The sequence below is a fragment of the Mirounga angustirostris genome, unplaced genomic scaffold (assembly GCF_029215605.1).
Source record: "Mirounga angustirostris isolate CCGP_5_RB_7025 unplaced genomic scaffold, mMirAng1.0.hap1 SCAF_3, whole genome shotgun sequence".
NCBI classification, from domain to species: domain Eukaryota; kingdom Metazoa; phylum Chordata; class Mammalia; order Carnivora; family Phocidae; genus Mirounga; species Mirounga angustirostris.
Window position 1 is genome coordinate 188117871 of NW_026991711.1, and position 19835 is coordinate 188137705.

The 19835-nt window shown below is 59.9% G+C and overlaps 2 protein-coding genes across 5 annotated transcripts; both read left to right on the top strand.

Moving 5' to 3' along the window:
- The first annotated feature begins 1587 nt into the window (after nucleotides 1–1587).
- On the top strand, nucleotides 1588–7737 carry PRSS56 (serine protease 56). The gene is made up of 12 exons (XM_064587254.1): nucleotides 1588–1916; nucleotides 3098–3205; nucleotides 3602–3655; nucleotides 3774–3963; nucleotides 4345–4444; nucleotides 4537–4696; nucleotides 4936–5078; nucleotides 5557–5719; nucleotides 5907–6326; nucleotides 6413–6475; nucleotides 6832–6938; nucleotides 7293–7737. Exons 1-12 carry the CDS (start codon nucleotides 1817–1819, stop codon nucleotides 7575–7577), a joined length of 1893 nt encoding a protein of 630 aa, XP_064443324.1. The 5' UTR covers nucleotides 1588–1816; the 3' UTR covers nucleotides 7578–7737.
- Nucleotides 7738–8239: 502 nt separating this feature from the next.
- On the top strand, nucleotides 8240–18590 carry CHRND (cholinergic receptor nicotinic delta subunit). Of its 4 annotated transcripts, none has more exons than XR_010410347.1 (13): nucleotides 8240–8321; nucleotides 8591–8736; nucleotides 9182–9226; nucleotides 9731–9840; nucleotides 9951–10106; nucleotides 10328–10437; nucleotides 11528–11728; nucleotides 12978–13089; nucleotides 13194–13308; nucleotides 14131–14335; nucleotides 14429–14547; nucleotides 15267–16497; nucleotides 17935–18590. XR_010410347.1 is itself a non-coding variant. In XM_064587253.1 (13 exons), exons 1-12 carry the CDS (start codon nucleotides 8270–8272, stop codon nucleotides 15447–15449), a joined length of 1554 nt encoding a protein of 517 aa, XP_064443323.1. In that variant the 5' UTR covers nucleotides 8240–8269; the 3' UTR covers nucleotides 15450–15454; nucleotides 16822–17316. The 4 variants fall into 4 exon arrangements, 2 of the variants coding, with proteins under 2 accessions (XP_064443323.1, XP_064443322.1); XR_010410346.1 differs by lacking the exon at nucleotides 17935–18590 and adding an exon at nucleotides 16822–17316; XM_064587253.1 differs by lacking the exon at nucleotides 17935–18590 and adding an exon at nucleotides 16822–17316 and having other exon boundaries at nucleotides 15267–15454.
- The last annotated feature ends 1245 nt before the right edge of the window (nucleotides 18591–19835 follow it).

Sequence of the window (19835 nt, forward strand, 5' to 3'; positions counted from 1 at the left end):
TCAGACACTATTTCGTGGTATTCCTGAACCAGAGGTATTATCTTCATGAGGGGCGGTGGTAACCAGGGAGGGGAAAGGAGGCATATACAGTGGTGTGCTGGGGGGATGTTGAGCTGGGTTTTGGGGGGCGAAAGGCAGAGGGGCTCTGATTTACAGCGTGTGGTGATTTTCGTGTTGTAAATACTCCCACTGTGGCTGTTTTCAGGTTACCAATGTGATGTCACCCAGGGCAGACTTGGGAAGAGATGCCAATCCTCAGCTCTCAGGAGCCAGGATGATCTGACTCCAGCACACCACTGGGTGGGGGGCAACCTCCAGTGGAGTTCCAGAAGTTCCAGAAATCTCTTTGTGGCCAGTGCCCAGAGAGGTGGGGAAGAACCAAAATGATGGGACATCTGTGATCAAGGGGGAAGAGAGTTTCAGGCAGGAAAAAGAGGTCACGCACACTGCCTGCTGCCCAGTGGCATAGAAGGAAGAGGCTGGAGAAGCTGCTGGATTTGGCTGCCCCCTACCCCCCGCTCCCCACAACTCACCCATCACCCCTAGGACCCCTGGCTCAAGGCTATCTCTGCAGGCCTGGGGCTCCGTCTTATGAAGGGGGGCAGCTTCCCATCAGAGGCTCGTCCACCTGCGCAGAAAGAGAAAGGGCTGGAGAAGAAAGGACAATATGTTATGGGGGCGACATCATGACAGAATCCAGTCTGGGAAGGCACCAGCCCTGCCAAAGCCACCCTGGATCCCCAGCATGAATTGGGGTACCAAGATCCTCTTTTTATTTTTTTTTTTTGGCCCCAGGACATTCTGTGGGGCAGAAGGGCACCTCCTCTGTGCCCCAGGTGGGAGCTTGGTCCTAGGAGAGCTGCTCATTTGTGGCCCTTCCCGTGAGACTCCAGAAGATTCCCTCCTGCCAGATCAGGGTCATAACAACTGAGAACAATGCTGGACAGGCCGAGCGAGCACTGCGTAGGGGCAGGGGGTCTGGGAGAGCGTCAGAAGCTGCTGGGGCCTGGCCGACCCAAACTGGGCCACTGGGGGGGCCTTTCATGTCCGCCTGCCTCTCGGGGGCTGCCTTTGCCTCTTCCCACCCCACTACCCCCAGTGCAGCAATTACGCGCTAATTAGGGCGCTTTGATCATCTTTAGAAATGGCTACATGGGGGAGAGACACTGCCAAGCAATTAGGGGCAGAGGGGCTGGGAGCTCGGGCACCTCCTCAGGGGGTGGGGCTGCCGAGGACCCTCAGACACCCCCTGCCCTCCTCCCTCCAGGAGGATCTGTCCCCAGCATGGCCATAAACTCCTCAGGGAGTACAGGCGGATGGGAACCCCCCCATCTGAGCCCTGGAGACGGGGCTGGCCCCTACCCACCGGCCCCCCTCTGCCTGGCCCCCAGCCCAACCGTCAGCTCTTCTGGCCTGTCCAGCCCCCTTTGATGGAGCCGCAGGAACAAGGGCTCCTTTGACAGAAGGGGGGCCTCAGAGCCGGGACCGTGAAACTTCAAAGGTGAGGGTCGAGCCCACTACCCCGATCCCTCCCCCAACCCTGGCCCCCCTCCCGAGTACCCCCCCAGTCTGTCCTCTATATAGCCCCCCAAGCCCCGTTCCCTTGTGGGCTCCCGGGAGTTAAGGGCCAGGTGAGGGGCCGCCTGAGGGAAGCGGGTGATTTTGATGTAGGAGAGCAGTCAGGTGATTTGGGCGACAAGAATTCAGTGCCCAGAGGCAGAAGGCGGTGGGAGGCGGACACCGAAGGATAAGCACCTGGAGGGTGGACCCTGAGGGGGAAAGAGGACAGGGTTGGGGGGCCCAGCTCCCGGCCATCATGCTGCTGCCCCTCGTGCTGCTGTTACTGCCCCTCCCAGACCCGTGGTCTGTCCATGGGCACCCGCCGTACGCGCGCCTGCCCCCCAGCACCCTGCGAGGTGAGCCCGGGCTCGTCTGAGGGGGCGGCCGGGGTGGGAGGAGCACAGAGGAAGTGGGTCCCAGGGCAGGGGAGCATGACCTTGCCACCTGCACTCATTGAGAACTTTGGCCCCCCTGTCGGGTGAGGGGGGCCAGGAACTGAGGCACAGGTGGGCGAGGAAGGGGGAGGACAAGGGTGCAGAGGGAAAGGGACCTGGCAGGCATCGCCAGAGGGTGTGCTTGGGGGAAGGTTCCAGGTTTAGCAGGAGGAAGGGGTCCAGGGTGGCATCTCCTTGGCTTGACCACTGTTATTTTGTCAAGAAGCCCGAGTTTTGTGATGTCTCTACCTTTGGGGTGCTGTTTTTCCTTCAAGGTTTTTTTTTTTTAAGGATTTTATTTATTTATTTGACGGAGAGAGACACAGTGAGAGAGGAGCACAGGCAGGAGGAGTGGAGGGGGGAGAGGCAGGCTTCCCGCCGAGCGGGGAGCCCGATGCGGGGCTCGATCCCAGAACGCTGGGATCATGACCTGAGCCAAAGGCAGGCGCTTAAGGACTGAGCCACCCAGGCGCCCCTTCCTTCAAGGTTTTTAAGGAAAGTCCCCTTTCAAAGATTCCAGCCTGGCTCCGTTGAATTACAGAGAGCTCTTGGGTTGAGAATCTGGGGCCATCTGCTTTGAGTGCTGGGCCCTCGGGCCCTGGGGCTCTCTCTCGTCCCCTGGGGCTCTCTCCCATCCCCTGGGGCTCTCTCGTCCCCTGGGGCTCTCTCCCATCCCCTGGAGCTCTCTTGTCCCCTGGGGCTCTCTCCCGTCCCCTGGGGCTCTCTCATCCCCTGGGGCTCTCTCGTCCCCTGGGGCTCTCTCCCGTCCCCTGGGGCTCTCTCCCGTCCCCTGGGGCACTCTCCCATCCTCTGGGGCTCTCTTGTCCCCTGGGGCTCTCTCCCATCCCCTGGGGCTCTCTCCCGTCCCCTGGGGCTCTCTCCCATCCCCTGGGGCTCTCTCGTCCCCTGGGGCTCTCTCCCATCCCCTGGGGCTCTCTCCCGTCCCCTGGGGCTCTCCCGTCCCCTGGGGCTCTCTCCTGTCCCCATTCTGCCCTGGCGCTCCTGGAGCCCCACCTGCTTCCGCCTGGCTCCCAAGGCAGGCTCGGGGCTGGAGCCTGAGCTTCTTCCCAGCCGCGCATGCCTTGGGCCCCATGTCCCAGCAGCTCTGTCCGCCCAGGGCACGAAAGCATTGCAGGCTGCCCGGAGGAGCGCCCAGTGGGCAGTTAGTCGAGTGGCGATGGAGGTCCAGCACAGGCTGCATGAGTGCAGAGGCTGCGCCAACCACACCACCCCATGCCCGGGTGAGCTTGCACTGGCTACCCTGGGCCCCGTCTCCTGTCCACCCCGTCCCTCCCCTCCACACTTGACTCCCTCTTGGGGACGGAAACTACGTGGGGCTGCCACCGAGACAATGCTGACGAAGGTCTCGCCAAGTGGAAAGGGCATGCCAGGCAGGGGGCACAGCCGTGCAAAGGCAGGAGGCAGGAAGAGTCTGGGCTCATTGGGTGAACAGCGAGAGGTTCATGGCTGCTGAAATCGACCCTGACTGCTGGGGGGGGGGGAGTAACAGAGGGGAGCGGTAGGGCGGAGAGAGGGCCCAGGCTCTGCCTGGGGTGCAGGAAGGGCGGGGGGCTAGCCGTGAGGCTCAGAGGTGCGTGTCTCCGCAGGCCCCGGGCGCCCCAGGCCTCAGGACCCCCTCCTCCAGGATCCAGCCGAGCCAGGTGAGGCTGAAAGGGCTCGAGGGGGCAGGGCCGAGGAGGGCAGGGTGAACCCCGGAGGGGCCTCGAGGGGGAGGGCGGCCAGGACTTGTCCCTTGTGACGCCGATGCCACCTTTCTAGGGCCGTGTGGGGAGAGGCGCCCGAGCGCTGTCAACGTGACGCGGGCCCACGGCCGCATTGTTGGGGGTAGCGTCGCACCGCCGGGGGCCTGGCCCTGGCTGGTCCGGCTGCAACTCGGAGGGCAGCCTCTGTGCGGCGGCGTCCTGGTGGCGGCGTCCTGGGTGCTCACCGCGGCGCACTGCTTCGCGGGGTACGTTGCGCCCAGGCCCCTGACCAGCCCACATCCCCAGTGCGGGGTCCGACTCTTCCGGGGTCGTCGGGCGGGCGACACGCGCGAGGGCCGGTCTCTGCTGCCCCCTGGCGGCGGCCGCCGCCCCCCCCAGCTCCCGGCCTCAAGGCGCCCGCGCCGCCCAGCCCGGGCTCGGACGTCGGGGGACGCCCGGCCCGGCTGGTGGGCCTACTGGGGGCCACCGCCTCTCCCCGGCCCACCCTCCCTGCCCCGCGAGAAAGAGCGGAGAAAGAGCGAGCCCGGCGTGCGGGCGTGCTGGGTGGTGCCCGTGCGCGGAGGGCAGGGTCTCCGGGGGACTCGTTGCCCCCTTGTCCTGAGCCTCACCCGCCGCTCGCCCCGCAGCGCCCCGAACGAGCTTCTGTGGACGGTGATGCTGGCCGAGGGGCCCCTGGGGGAGCAAGCGGAGGAGGTGCCGGTGAACCGCATCTTGCCCCACCCCAAGGTGAGAGAGAGGGCAGCCCCCAGGCTCTCGGCGTTGGGAACAGCACCCCCACCCCACGCTTCATCGATTTTGCGCCGCCACCCCCTCCGCAGTTTGACCCGCGGACCTTCCACAACGACCTGGCCCTGGTGCAGCTGTGGACGCCGGTGAGCTGGGCAGGGGCGGTGCGCCCTGTGTGCCTGCCCCAGGGGCCCCGGGAGCCCCCAGCCGGCACCGCTTGCGCCATCGCGGGCTGGGGGGCCCTCTTCGAAGGTATGGGGCAGGCCGGGGCCTGGGTGAGCCGCGGGTGTGAGTGGGAAGAATGGGGGGCTAGGGTGATGGAGTTGGGGAAGGCCGGGTATAGGGAATCTGAGCTGCGCCCCAACGCCTTCGCAAAATGCTGTGTGATCTTGAAAAGGGGGAGGAATCAAGGAGGGCTGTGGGAGGGGGGGACCCTGTTAGCGAGGCCCCTGCCCTCCAGGCCTGAGCCTCCCTCCACCGCTTCCCTGCAGAAGGGCCTGAGGCTGAGGCGGTGAGAGAGGCCCGAGTGCCCCTGCTCAGCGCTGACACCTGCAAAAGGGCCCTGGGGCCCGAGCTGCACCCCAGCAGCATGCTCTGTGCCGGCTACCTGGCCGGGGGCATCGACTCCTGCCAGGTATGAGCCCTGATTGATTTAGGGTCCTGGGTGGGCTGCTCCCCAGGGACAGGACAACTTCCTTCCTCCCTCCCTTCCTTCCTTCCTTCCTTCCTTCCTTCCACAGTCCGGCTGTCACTCAACTTGTCTGAGCTTCTGTGTCCTCATTGCTAAAATGGGTACAAGAGTGGTACCCCAGGGTGCCTGGGTGGCTCAGTCGTGAAGCGTCTGCCTTCAGCTCAGGTCATGATCTCAGGGCCCTGGTATTGGGCCCTGCATCAGGCTCCCTGCTGGGCGGGAAGCCTGCTTCTCCCTCTCCCACTCCCCCTGCTTGTGTTCCTGCTCTCGCTGTCTCTCTCTGTCAAATAAATAAAATCTTAAAAAAAAAAAAGTGGCACCCCCAGGAGAACTCAGAGCTGCCTTACCCTGCCAAGTGCCAGGCTGGCAAATGAGAGGGCAGGTCAATGTAGTACCCTCTCTTTTGGCTCGGGTCCCGCAGGGTGACTCTGGAGGCCCCCTGACCTGTTCTGAGCCTGGCCCCCACCCCAGGGAGGTCCTATACGGAGTCACCTCCTGGGGGGACGGATGCGGAGAGCCAGGGAAGCCCGGGGTCTACACTCGTGTGGCCGTGTTCAAAGACTGGCTCCAGGAGCAGATGAGCGGTGAGCGCCCCTTTCCTATTCACCTCTCCCCGGAGTGTCCTGCGCACAGCCCTTGGGACGAGCCTGTCCTCACGCCGCCCGCCCCCAACCCCTTACTGCGTCGGGGAAGCCTGCCTCCCTTCGGGGGAAGGCTGCGGGGGCTAGGGCCCAAAGCCGGGGCTGAGCTGGCCGCCGCTGCCGCCTGCAGCAACCCCCTCCAGCCGAGAGCCCAGTTGCAGGGAGCTGCTGGCCTGGGACCCGCCCGGGGAGCCGCTAGCCGCCGCGCCCTGCGCCTTCTACGCCCGCCTGTGCCCCGGGCCCGCGGCCGCCTGTGCGCGGCTGGCGCACCAGCAGTGCCTGCAGCGCCGGAGGCGATGCGGTCAGTCCAGTGCCCAGGGCTGGGCCGGGGACCGGGGGCGTGGCCCACGTCTGACCGCCGCTCGGACCCTTGTCCCGTCCGCAGAGCTGCGCTCGCTGGCGCACACCCTGCTGGGCCTGCTGCGGGGCGCCCAGGAGCTGCTCGGCCCGAGCCCAGGCATGCGGCGCCGGGCCCCGGCCGCGGCTCGCCCCGCTCTGTCGCTCCTGGAGCTTCCCAGACACCCCGCCCGCGAGCAGCGGCTGCACCCAGGTACCTCGCGCCTTCACACTCCAGCCCCAGCACCCCCCCCACCAATTGCGCGGCGGAGGCGACCCCCTAACGCGGCGTCTCCCCAGGATCGCGAGCGGCGGACGCTCGGTTCCCGAAGCGGAGGCCAGAGCAGGGCGAGGAAGTGAACGGTAATGCCGCCCCCTGCCGGCCTTTGCCGGGAGAGCAGCAGGCCAAGGGTCTGGCGCGGCCCTGAGGGGATTCTTGGGGCAACCTGCAGACTCGCTCTCCCCACCTGACCCCCCCCCCCGCAGTAGGGAGGATGACTCTTTGGGGGGACTTGTGGCTTTGGGCCCCCCACATTGTCAACAGAGACTATCTGCTTTGTGTCATCACTTAACTTCTCTGATCCTCAGTTTCCCATCTGTAGCACGAGGAGAAATCTGCCCACTGGGAGGCGGTCCTGAGGTCCTGGTGGGAATCCCACTCCCAGCTCCTTGCTGGTGCCAGTTTTCTGCTATTCCCAGGACCTCTCTCCTTCCTGCAGGCTGCCCTGGGCTGGAGAGCCTGCAACAGAAGTTGACCACCCTTCAAGGCACCCATGCCTGGATCCTGCAGGTCCCATCAGAGCACTTGGCCATGGACTTTCATGAGGTACGTCCTCAGGCTTCCCACATTCACTCACAGTGGCCTCAGAAGGCTGACCTGGGTCAGCCCTGATGGGTAGGGGGACGAAGGGGCACCCTTTTGTAGCTTGGGGTGGGGTTGGGGGTGTCTTGGGGGAAAGGGTCAGGGAGGGCAGCTGTATGTAAGCTGGGGTGCTGGGTAGATGTGAAGGTGTGGGGGGAGTGTGAGTGGAGGGGCATGTGGGGGTGTCCAAGTGAGCAGGAAGTGTGCAGGATTGGCGGTTATGGGGGAAAGTGGATCTGGGTGAGAGTTTCTGGGGGCCAGGAGGAGGGGGACCAAGAGCCAGGTTGTGGGGCCCTGAGCTCCCTCCTCCTTCTGCAGGTCCTGGCAGATCTGGGCTCCAAGACGCTGACTGGCCTCTTCCGAGCCTGGGTGCGGGCAGGCTTGGGGGGCCAGCACGTGGTCTTCGGCGGCCTGGTAGGCCTAGAGCCAGCCACAATGGCTCGCAGCCTCCCCCGGCTGCTGGTGCAGGCCCTGCAGGCCTTCCGCTTGGCCGCCCTAGCAGAGGCAGAGGGACCCCAGATGGGTGCAAGGCAGAGCCAGGGGCTGGGGAGGAAGGGGCACCCCCCACTCAGTCCTCGGATTTCTCCAGCCAGGGGGCCATGAACCACGTCTGGGCCCCCAACCCCTGGTCAGGACCTACCGCTCCTAGGGGCTCCTATGATGACAAACTGTCATGGCCACAGTTGACTGGGTGTGTGTGTGGGGGGGGGCCTGGGTCCATGTGTCTTCCCAGATGCGTCATCAGAAAATCACAGCTGCTTTAATAAACGTTATTTATGATCTACAGAGATAATTCTGGAGCTTTCTTGGGATGAGAACTGGGTGGGTGGATATTAGACAGGCCAGACAGGGCCCAGCCTCCAGAAGCTGTTGGCAGAGGTCACAAAGACACTGGAGAGAGGCTGCTAAGCCCCCATTTCCCCATACTTGTCTGTCCCCCCGAGAAATAGCAACAGCTGACCTGTCACCACTCCCCTACCCGTGGCTGACCAGTGTCCAGTGCCTCTACCCAGCCCCCACCCCTACTGCTAGTTGTGGGGAGTTCCAGCCTGGGATCTTTGCCTCGTGTCCTTGGGCTCCTGCCTGGCGGCCAGTCCCCATCCCCACCCCCTCGCCACCTGCCTTGGGTTTTCTACCCGCAGCCATTCCCAGAAGTGTCAGATTGCGTTTCCGGCTGCCGCTTCCCTTTGCACTCCCCCCCCCCCCCCCCCGCACCTGTCCCCTCTCCTACCCACCCACATTCCCTAGCCCTGTAGACTGGAGGGGCAACCACAAGACCCAGTCAGAGGGACAGGATGGAGGGGCCAGTGTTAACGCTGGGGCTGCTGATTGTACTGGTTGTGTGTGGTAAGACTGGACATCACCCTGCCCTGAAGGTCCCTCAGGGCTCGCACCCAGGGCCCCTACCGCACGGTTCCCTCTTACCCCTCCTACCCGGTGTTCCGTCCCTTAGCATCAGGCCCAAACCCCCACCCCCACTGCCGTTTCTCCCTGGAGGGGCCGGAGTGGTTAGATCCCCCAGCTGAGCCCAGCCCCATGGCCCAGCAGGATTTCAGGGCAGCTCCCTTCCCGCCCCTCCCTCCCTGCACCCCATCCCTGTCCCTATCCCTCCCCAGGCAGCTGGGGCCTGAATGAGGAGGAGCGGCTTATTCGGTACCTGTTTGAAGAGAAAGGCTACAACAAGGAGCTCCGGCCTGTGGCACACCAAAGGGAGAGTGTGGACGTGTCGCTGGCCCTCACGCTCTCCAACCTCATCTCCCTGGTGAGAGGCCCCTCTGTGGTCGGGCTGGGGACGGGAGGGCAGGGACAGCTTCCTACGGGCTGGCTGTCTCCCAGACTGGGATGGCCAGGGAGGAAGCCCAAGGCCCCAGGCGGGACTATGGTAGCTCCTCTCCTCCCAGGGAAGCAGGCTCCAGCATTCTCCATGCTCAATGCTGCCCACAGGCTTCGGGCGGATGCCCCCTCCCCTCCAGCTTCAGCTCTGGGGTGTGGCCCATATCAGACCCCTGACCCTTTTCAGAGGCCACGCCCATCCCGTCCCTGCTCCTTGGTCTGCCCACCACCTCCTGACTGTGAGTGCTTGTGACAGGGGTTAGGCCAATTGCCATGGTTTCCCCGGGGGGCCGCTAGGAGCAGGTGCCTGGTGAACGCGCGTAGGTGAAAGAACCATGCGGGGCTTGGGGGACAGCGGTCTTGTGTGATTACAGAAAGAAGTTGAGGAGACCCTCACCACTAACGTGTGGATTGAGCACGTAAGAATACCCCACTCAGAGCTGGGGGGAGGGGGGTGAAGGTGCAGGGCCCAGGCTCCCCTGTGCTCCCTTTTGCTTGAGCATCTCCAGGAGGGGATCCTCCTGTCCTCCAGGAGGAACTGGCTTCTATCCACAGGCCCAGCTGCCCTTCCCACCACCTTGTACTAGCTCAGTGAGAGACTTCCGGTAGATCGGGATTCTTCATGTATGGGAAAATTGTCACAATGTCCTGATTTTATTAGAAGACACTCTTCTGCCACCTGTCAGAAGTTCATAATACAGACATACGGTTTCTATGTCCACAATGGAAATATGCTCCCTTGGTTGTAGAGTGTACATTCTACACAGCTGTACATGACAGACCTGAGCCCTAACTCTGTACCCACTCCCCCAAACCTCTTTTGTCACAGCTCCCAGACCCTGTCCACTTCCCAGGGAAGTGAGGAGAGCGGGGGGCCTGGGCAACAACCGAACCTACTGCTGACACCTCTTTTGGGCTTCCAGGGCTGGACAGACAGCCGGCTGCAGTGGAATGCTGAAGAATTTGGAAATATCAGCATCCTGCGCCTGCCCTCTGACATGCTGTGGCTCCCAGAGATTGTGCTGGAGAACAAGTTGAGCCGTAGCCTTTCCTGGCATCCCCTCCCCGCTCTGCCCCACCCCTCAACCCTGCCAGTTCCAAGCTGGCTGGCATTCACGTTGGCCCCTTGTCCTTGTCCCTCAGCAATGACGGCTCCTTCCAGATTTCCTACTCCTGCAACGTGCTCATCTACCCCTCGGGCTATGTGTACTGGCTGCCGCCTGCCATCTTCCGCTCTTCCTGCCCTATCTCCGTCACCTACTTCCCCTTCGACTGGCAGAACTGCTCCCTCAAGTTCAGGTGCACCCACTTCTCCAGCCACTCCTCACCCCTGCCAAGGACTGAGGGAGGTGCATGAAGCACTCTCAGGCAGAGGCCCCTGCTCTGTCCTGATCAGAGCTCCCCACACCCACAACAGCCCCTCTGACCACAAACCTTCTCCACTACCCTTCCCCCATCCCCCGCCATCAGTGGCCGCAGCCAATGGCTGAGGACCACCCTCTACCCACTGCCCTCCCCAGTTCCCTCAAGTACACAGCCAAGGAGATCACCCTGAGTCTGAAGCAGGAGGAAGAAGAGGGCCGCTTCTATCCCGTGGAATGGATCATCATCGACCCTGAGGGCTTCACAGGTGCTGGGAATAGCGGCTGTGGGTGGGCAGCCCCCAGACACACACCCATGGACACGGTCACACCGACACCCCTCCCAGAGACGCACGTGTGCACACACACACTTGGAACGTGGACCTACAGGCACACAGACTGACACAGAGACACCGACGGACAGACACACGCTGACCCACAGAGAAACACACACAGACATATTACCGGCACAGTTCTAGCACATTGAAAGGAAAAGAAGTCCAGCCGGAGGGGATTGTGTCCCAAAGGCAGAGACAGACAGGCCCAGTGTCCCACTCCTTCCGCTGCTGAGGCCAGAAGACCCTCCTGGGTCTGGACAGGGTCCCTGGGGATGGATGTGGCTGACAGATGAGAGGGGTAGTTAGTCTTTTGTTCCCAGTAGGCGCAGGGGTGTGGTTGCGGCTTTAGCGGGCATCCTAATGTTGTGTGTGTTGCCCCCTACCAACACCCCCTGCCCCTATCTATGACCGGGCTCAGATCTGCTATGGGGCCCCCACCACATGCCCCTGTCCATCAGAGAAGACCTACATCACACTGGTCCCAAGGCTGCTACATTGCTGGGGCGTGGAGGGGGAGGGATTGATCTTTTTTTTTTATTTAAGATTTTATTTATTTGACAGAAAGAGAGTGAGAGCAGGAACACAAGCAGGGGGAGTGGGAGAGGGAGAAGCAGGCTTCCCACTGAGCAGGGAGCCCGATGCGGGGCTCGATCCCAGGACCCTGGGATCATGACCTGAGCCGAAGGCAGATGCTTATCGACTGAGCCACCCAGGCACCCCAAGGGGGGGTTGATCTTATCCCCCCACTGTCACTATCTCTAAGACTTCTTATTTGAACCACTTCAATATTTTCCAAGAACAAAAACAAACAAACAAACAAACAAAAAACACTCCCAGAGGAGAATATCCCCCTTGCAGATTGAAGCCTCCATCCCAACCCCCCAGGGAAAGATACCCACAAACAGAACCCTAACCCTCCTCTGCATGCCCCCTCAGGCTGGCTCACTCCCCCCAGCCCCCAGTTCTGCCCCCCAACCCCTTTGTCTGACCTGACACCAGGGTGCCCTTCTGCCACCCTCAGAGAACGGGGAATGGGAGATAGTGCACCGGCCAGCCAGGATCAACGTGGACCCCAGCGTCCCACTGGACACTCCTGGCCACCAGGACGTCACCTTCTACCTCATCATCCGCCGCAAGCCGCTCTTCTACGTCATCAACATCCTGGTGCCCTGCGTGCTCATCTCCTTCATGATCAACCTGGTCTTCTACCTGCCGGCTGACTGTGAGCCTCAGAGCCTGGCCCAGCTCCCCGGCCACCTGGGGCAGTCTCTCCCTGTCCCTGAGGGCGTCTGAGCATCGGCCTCCCCAGCCCTCCCCTCACTTCCTCCTGGGAGACACAAGGGGGTCACCACTCCCGGGGCTCCCTGCCCAGGGTCCAGGCATGACGGGCATGTAGCCAGCCAAGGGGAAGGTTTCGTGACCCTGTCCGACATCTCCAAATGGACAGGGCCCCTGGGGGGGGGGGGGTCCATCCCTCTTGGACCCTGCTTCTGCTTCCCACAGTGGGGCTTCCCAAGGAAGTTCCCTAGAGAGGGAGAACCATGAGACTGTCCCTCTGTCAGAGCAGAGATCAGGTCTGTCCTGGTCACCATGTGTGACCATGGGCCTCACACACAGGCCATCCACTGTGAACCAGTGGGTGGATAACGGGATCTCTAGGAAGCCAGGCGTGGAGGCGTGCAGTTGATGCTGGTTCTAGAAGCGCACGTGTAATCTGTGCTCACTTGGTTTCACAATAGTTTCAGAGTATTTACTAGAAGCAAGGCACAGTGAGTCCCAGGGACAAATGCGATCCAGCCTCTGCTGCTGGCCGAGACTGTGGAATCCGCAGGGCTGGGAGCATGGCCCGAGGGGTAGGAAAACGGGGGAAGCTTTCCTGGAAGAGGCCGTGCTTGAGCCAGAGATGGGTCAGGAGGCAGCTTCCAGGTAGAGAAGGGGCCCCGGGGCGGGGGTGGGGGGCTGTGGGCCTGTGACCCCAGCGGCCACCGCAGCATGCTCAGGGGCTCGGGTGGGAGGAGCTGGGCGGTGCCAGGCTGGGGTCTCTGAGTGGAGGACTAGGAGTTGGGGAAATATGGGTGCTCTGAGGATGCCCTGGAGACGCACGCAGACCTGTGATTTTTGGAGGTTTGAGTGACAGCGAGTTGGCTAACGGTGATAGCTGGTGATCACTGAGCACTTGCCCGGTGCCAGGCAGCGTGATGAGCGTTTAACGTTAACTCACTCTCTCGCTTGGACCTCACAACCTTTCGCAGTTGTGAAAACCGAGGCACAGAGAGGTTAGGCTACTTGCCTAAGGTCACCCAGCCAGTAAGTGGCAGAGCCGGGATTTGAACCCACGTGCTCTAGCTCCGTGGCCCACGATGTTAATCAGGATACCACCGTGGCTTTGTGAACAGTGGTGCAGGGGCCGCAGTGGGAGGACCGCCTGGGCCCAAGGCCAGAGGTAGCAGCTAAGTCCGGGGTTCCCCCAGGTGGCGAGAAGACGTCAATGGCCATCTCAGTGCTCCTGGCTCAGTCCGTCTTCCTGCTGCTCATCTCCAAGCGGCTGCCCGCCACGTCCATGGCCATCCCCCTCATCGGCAAGTGAGTGACGCTTACGCCACGCCCCGCCTCTCCCGCCCCGCCCCGCCCCGCCCCGCCCCAGCCTGCCCTGCCCCGAGGGCTCCAGGCTGAGCGTGTGCCTACAGGTTCCTGCTCTTCGGCATGGTGCTGGTGACCATGGTCGTGGTGATCTGTGTCATCGTACTCAACATCCACTTTCGCACACCCAGCACCCACGTGCTGTCCGAGGGGGTCAAGAAGGTGAGGGCTCTTGGCCAACAGCTGGAGACGGTCGGGCTGTCCCTCTACAGGAGGGCAGGGAAGGACCCCACGGCATGCTTGTGAGGGGAACTGCCACCGTGCGTGGCCGAAGCGCCACGTGCTGTTACCCACGCCGCGCGAACGACTCTCCCTGTGCGCTGTTACGCGAAAGGAGCCAGACACAAAAGACCACAAGCTGCACAGTCTCCTCTTCATGAAGTTCAAGGACAGGGAAAACCAGCCTTTAGCGATGGAAATCAGGATGGTGGTTCCCCCTGGGGGTGGGTAGGAAGTGATGGGAGGAGGCACAAGGGACCCTTTGGGACTGTGTTGGAGATCTCCTCTGGGGGGGTGTTTACAAGTTGAATGCACCTGTAGAAACTCGTCTAGCTCTACACTCCAGGGCTGCTCGTTCTACTGTATGTTTGCTCTACCCCCATTAAAAGGAAGGCGAGGAATGTGGGGACTGCATGCCCAGGAGGGGGTGTCCTTGCTGTTCTGGGACGACTGAGGGTGTTTTAGCAACCTGTTTGGTCTTTAGCATTTGAAGAAGAGCGCTCAGCATTTGGGGCCTTGTTCTTACTTTTTTGTTTTTCATATATAATTCATTTTGAACAAATGAGTTCTGCTTTGTGCGGTGAGTGATGAGGGAGAGTTGGAAGCAAGCCAAGCATCCATCAGTAGGGGACTGGGGGAATCGGTGACAGCATGAGACTCCGGAGTACTTTGTGGCAGCCAGGAATGGAGTCACAGACGTTCCGATGTGTGAAGGTGACCCATGTCTCTAAAATAGCCTTCCTGTGTCCCCCTGACCTGCTGCAGCTCTTCCTGGAGACCCTGCCCGAACTCCTACACATGTCCCGCCCAGCCGAGGATGGGCCCAGCCCAGGGGCTCTCGTCCGGAGGAGCAGCTCCCTGGGCTACATTTCTAAGGCCGAGGAGTACTTCTTGCTCAAGTCCCGAAGTGACCTCATGTTTGAGAAGCAGTCTGAGCGGCATGGGCTGGCCCGGCGCCTCACCACTTCACGTGGGTCCCCGGGGGGGCTTGGGAGTGCGGCCCATCCGTGGGAGGCGGGCTGTGGGGCAGGCCTCATGCCCACCTCAGGCCCGGTCTCCACAGGCCCGCCCCCAGCAGGCTCTGAGCAAGCCCAGCAGGAGCTCTTCAGTGAGCTGAAGCCAGCCGTGGATGGGGCCAACTTCATCGTCGGCCACATGAGGGACCAGAACAATTACAACGAGGTGAGTAGCCACAGCGTAGCCTACGCTTAGGGTGCATCCTGTCTTCAGGGACTCCGTTTCCCTCAGAGACACGCACCCACTGAGATGAAGGTGTTCACGGTGGGTGCAGACCCCCAGGCCTTCTGGGAGGCAGAGCCCCTACCTAGAATGCCCTGGCAGCTCACCGCCCACAGCATACACTCGGGCGTAGCCCCCTAGGGTCCCTTCTTTGTCGCCACGCCCAATCATCTTCTGTCCCTGCTCCACTCCAAGTCTGATACTCCAGACATAAGCACACATTTAAAAGGCAGCCTTAGGTGGTTGTTCAATATTATACGACTTTTACTTTAAAAACTTCTCTCTTGAGAAAGGGGTCCCATTTTCCGTTCACATATGGGCCAGCACAGCGTTGAGAGGCTGGGAGGGGTGAAGAGGAAGGAGAGGGGACGATGTAACCTTCCTCAGCCCCCTGAGGGCGACTCCTGGCACCTCAGCGCTTCTTCGCACCCTGGAGCCCTGCAGGAGGGTGAGGAACGAGGCTGTGACTCCACTCTTGGTCTCCTGGACAGAGACCCCGGCTTCAGGGGGGACACACCAGCATGTCCCATCTGCTGCAAGCCTGGGGTAACCCACACAGATACACCAAAGCCATGTCTCTGTCATTGGGCCCCCAGCTTGGGGTGTGGGCCCGCAGTTTGTGAGCCTTCCTCACCCCACTCTCTCTGCCCCCCTGCTCCCAGGAGAAGGACTGCTGGAACCGAGTGGCCCGCACAGTGGACCGACTCTGCCTGTTTGTGGTGACACCCATCATGGTTGTGGGCACGGCCTGGATCTTCCTTCAGGGCGCCTACAACCAGCCTCCACCTCAGCCCTTCCCCGGGGACCCCTTCTCCTACCACGAGCAGGACAAGCGCTTCATCTAGAACAGGTCTGCCCTGTCCTGCTGGCCCAGCTCCCAGGCAGCATCGGGTGGAGCCTTTGACCTTACAGGGATGAGCCAGGTGGGGGGTGGGGGGGCAGGGTGGACAGGGATGTCTGAGAGAGGACAAGGCCCTCCTGGGGAGACCAACTTCTGGCCCTGAGGCTTGAGTCCAGCTGGTCCTGCAAGGCTGGGGCAGGATTCCTGCGATTAAGGAAGGGGGAAGCCCCGCTCCTCACCCGCAGGTCCTCTGCAGCTAAAGACAGGAGCCACCAAGGAGGTCTGAGAGTGGACATCGGCTGGGGTTGCAGAGCAGGACAATTTGGGGAGGAAAGGGGGCTGGCTCAGAGGCCAGGAAGGATGCCACTCAGGCTGGGACCCCTTTGTGAGGAGTCAGAAAGGCAGAGGCCTCTTCTAGCCTCCTCTCCCCTAGGTGGGGGTAGAGCGGGTGGGATCCTGTGCCCCCACTTTCCTGTTCCTCCAGCCACCCTCCTCTCAACAACCCCTCAGCCTTGGGCTTCTGAGGCCCCACCTGGGGTTGAAGTGGGGAAACCTCCCTCTTAAGGAAAGAGGCTTTCAGCAGGGGTGGGAGCACCAGGGTTGCAAAATGGCCTTCCCCAGCACTTTCTGCCTTGGTGACTCTGTCTGGGTCCCTCGGGGAAGCCATGACCTTCCTGGGGTGGAAGGGCCAGGCTCAACACCCACAAAGGCCAAAGGTGAGCTTCTCAATCTCAGGTCACGTGAGCAATCCTAGAGCCCCAGAACTCAGCCCTCCCCCAAGGAGTGTCCCCTCTTGGGCAACTATTCTCCTCCCCAAAGTAGGGTTCCCATACAATATTTGGGACATACTTTTACTAACAAATTATTCATTGTTTATCTGAAATTCAAACTTAACTGGGCATCCTGTTTTGTTTTGTTTTGGGGGGGCGGGGCAGAGAAAAATCTTAAGCAATCTCCACACCCAGCACAGAGCCCAATGGGGGCTCAATCTCACAACCCTGAGATCATGACCTGAGCTGAAATGAAGATGCTCAACCGACTGAGCCACCCAGGTACCCCAGCATCCTGTATTTTTATTTGCTAAATTTGACAACTGTACCCCAAAGGGAGCCCCCAACAATTCTATCTGAAGGGCCAAAGGCAGAGGCCACAGATGTTGGGAGACATGGTAGCCTACCTCCAAGCTGGCCCCAGCAATCCCCACCTCCTGGTATTCACACCCTGTGTAGCCCACTCCCACACCGCACCAGGTTTGGTCTGTGGGTGACCGACAATTTTAGAATGAGGCAAAAGTGACAGTGTGTCGCTTTTGAGATTAGGCTCTATAAGACATTGCAGCACCTCCCTGGATCCCACTCCATCGCTCTTGCTTTCAGCTGGATCTCTCACTTTGGGGAAGCCAGCTGTCATGGGGAGCAGTCCTGTGGAGAGGCCCACCTGGCAAGGACCGGAAGCCCTCTGCCTGCAGCCCCATGAGTGAGCTTGGAAGCAGATCCTGTCCGGTGGGGCCTTCAGATGAGATCATGACCCTGGTCAACATCTTGGGTGCAGCCCCATGAGTTCTTGAGCCAGAGCCACCCAGCTAAGCTGCCCCTGGATTCCTGACCCTCAGAAACTGCATGGGATAGCATATGTTTGTTGCTTTAAGAGACAAAGTTGTGGAGTGCTTTGTTACACCAGAGGGTGATCTGGGGTGAACCATTGTCATCTCTTAGGTTCTGTTTTCTCATCAACCAAATGTGTAAGTCCCGTTTGTGAGGTGTTGTGAAAATCGAATGTGCTAGTTGGCATGAAGGTCTTTACACATATCCTGCAATTTTTAAAATTTATTTAAATTCAATTAATTAACATATAATGTATTATTTGTTTCAGGGGTACAGGTCTGTGATTCTTAAGTCTTATATAATACCCAGTGCTCATTACAACACATGCCCTCCCCAGTGTCCATCACCCAGTTACCCCATCCCTCCACCCCCCTTCCCTCCAGCAACCCTCAGTTTGTTTCCTATGATTAAGAGTCTCTTATGGTTCATGTCCTGCAAACTTAAGGGTGGTTATTTAACTCATTCCTCAGTTGTGGGCCTGTGGTCTCCTGCATCTGAGGCTGGCAGGGGGTCTGAGGGCACATGGGAGCAAACACAGAGGACCCAATTATTCTCCCCCTTGATGTACACACTTAAGGTTTTCACAGCTCAACCCATTTCCCTCAGAGGGAATTGGTGACCTCATTAGCTCAGGTACACAAAAGGTGAGATTTTTAGTCTTTCAATGGAAATGAACAAAAGACAAACCTCTTTTTTTTTACTTGACTATAAAAACTTTTATTCATTAGTACTAGAAGTTGGGCCCACCGCCACCGGGGAACCCAGTGCCCAGAAAAAGACAAACCTCTTAAGGGCAAAACTGATCCCCTAGTTACTTCTGACTTCCAATATGAACTGTGCACAGATTCGAGGTACAGATCTTTAAATTTTTTTCCTTCTGAATAGGGAAAGGAGCTTGGACTTACACCCATGGGATGAGCAGGAAGTCCAGGACCTCCCTGCAATTATCCTCTATGAGAGGGACCCCATCTCCAGCACCAAGAGAGGCCCTGAATCAGATCCCTCAGCCGCTGTCCTTGCTTCTCTCTGCCACATGATGGCACTGTTGGCAACCTCCAGCTGAATCCTCTGGTGTCAGGCCCTGCTCAGGTGGCAGTGAACTTTCCCCAAGAAGACAACCCCAAAATGCCACACCCGACCAAGAGTACCCCGTGCACAGTTTCCCAGGGTCCCAGCAGGACCCCCAACAGCACACATTCCTCCAGCACTGCAGCCCCAGGGTGCTGTCAGCGCTGGTCCCCACTCTGGGTGACGTGGAACTCTCCCCGGGAAGTCACACCCACAAGGGGCCAGCTTCCTGTGAAGCTACAGGGTGTCCCTACGCACTCTCCCCAGGCCATCAGGGCTACTCACTCTCCTCCAAAAAGTGATGAATCGGGGCGCCTGGGTGGCTCAGTCGTTAAGCGTCTGCCTTCAGCTCAGGTCATGATCCCAGGGTCCTGGGATCGAGCCCCGCATTGGGCTCCCTGCTCAGCGGGAAGCCTGCTTCTCCCTCTCCCATTTCCCCTGCTTGTGTTCCTGCTCTCTCTATCTCTCTCTCTGTCAAATAAATAAATAAAATCTTTAAAAAAAAAAAAAGTGATGAATCTGTGAGGGATGCACTGGGCTGCAAGGAACAGAAACCCAAAGAACCGTGGTTCAAACTAGTAAGGTTGGGGGTATAGCTCAGGGGTAGGGCATTTGACTGCAAACCAGTAAGGCTTCCTCTTTGTTGCATAAGACCGAGAGGCAGCAGTTGCCACATTGGCTCAGCTGTCCCACAAAGCTATTAGAGACCTGGGCTCTGGGCTCTCTGCCCAGCCCTCCCTCCTTAGCATGTTGGCTCTGTCCTCATGCTTGTTGCCCCAGGGCGCAAGCTGACTGCCACAGATCCACAATTCACATCTGCGTTTAAGGCAGGAAAGGAGCCAGTCATTCTGAGCCCTCTCATCAGGAAGCAAAGGCTCTCTCTCGAAGCCCTTCAGCTGACTTCTGTAGACATCCCACAGGTCAAGATGTTTATCACATGGGCAGCCTTATCTGCAAGGAAGCCTGGGACATGAATGTTCCGCTTTTCCAGCCTCCACAAGAGTAGCCGTTAAACACAAATGAAGTCTGCAGAAGATTTTCTCTTTTTTTTTTTTTTAAAGATTTTATTTATTTATTTGAGAGAGAGAGAATGAGAGAGAGCGAGTACATGAGAGGGGGGAGGGTCAGAGGGAGAAGCAGACCCCCTGCTGAACAGGGAGCCCGATGCGGGACTCGATCCCGGGACTCCAGGATCATGACCTGAGCTGAAGGCAGTCGCTTAACCAACTGAGCCACTCAGGCGCCCCAGAAGATTTTCTCTTAATGGCTCCACACCGCCCCCTTTAGCCCCTCCAGGGCAGCGCCACCCCTCCTCCGGTAACCCATCCTCCTGAGAACACCCAGGAGACGTCGCCTCTCTCCCACAGCAGGAGCGAAGGGGGAAAAACAGGAGTTGAAATCTCTTCATACATGGGGAGGTGCCGTAATTTCATACCAGAGGGAAGTCACACTCCACAACCTTCCTTTTCCCACCCAGACACTTGTAGAGAAGTGGAAAGGGAAAGTCAGAAATGCGGGAGCATCGGCCAGACCACCATTGCCTGGGGCGGTGGAGTTGGGGGTGAATAGGTGGTCCATTATTTAGCAGGAGCCATTAATGGGCTTGCCAAAGTGTGGTCTTGGAGGGGACTAGAGAGGGGGAGAGGTACTGCTCTGGGGAGCACCAAAAGGGCAAACTGGGGAGCTGGCTTTGTAAACTTTGGGAAAGGGGGCTACAC

Bases quoted from the DNA above. Each gene is read 5' to 3' on its own strand.
- PRSS56 (XM_064587254.1), top strand. From the start codon at position 1,817: ATGCTGCTGCCCCTCGTGCTGCTGTTACTGCCCCTCCCAGACCCGTGG. The intron at 3,656-3,773 runs GTGAGGCTGAAA...CCACCTTTCTAG, and splicing joins CCAGGATCCAGCCGAGCCAG to GGCCGTGTGGGGAGAGGCGC. The intron at 6,476-6,831 runs GTAATGCCGCCC...TCCTTCCTGCAG, and splicing joins GCAGGGCGAGGAAGTGAACG to GCTGCCCTGGGCTGGAGAGC.
- CHRND (XM_064587252.1), top strand. From the start codon at position 8,270: ATGGAGGGGCCAGTGTTAACGCTGGGGCTGCTGATTGTACTGGTTGTG. The intron at 10,107-10,327 runs GTGCACCCACTT...TGCCCTCCCCAG, and splicing joins AACTGCTCCCTCAAGTTCAG to TTCCCTCAAGTACACAGCCA. The intron at 11,729-12,977 runs GTGAGCCTCAGA...GGGTTCCCCCAG, and splicing joins CTTCTACCTGCCGGCTGACT to GTGGCGAGAAGACGTCAATG.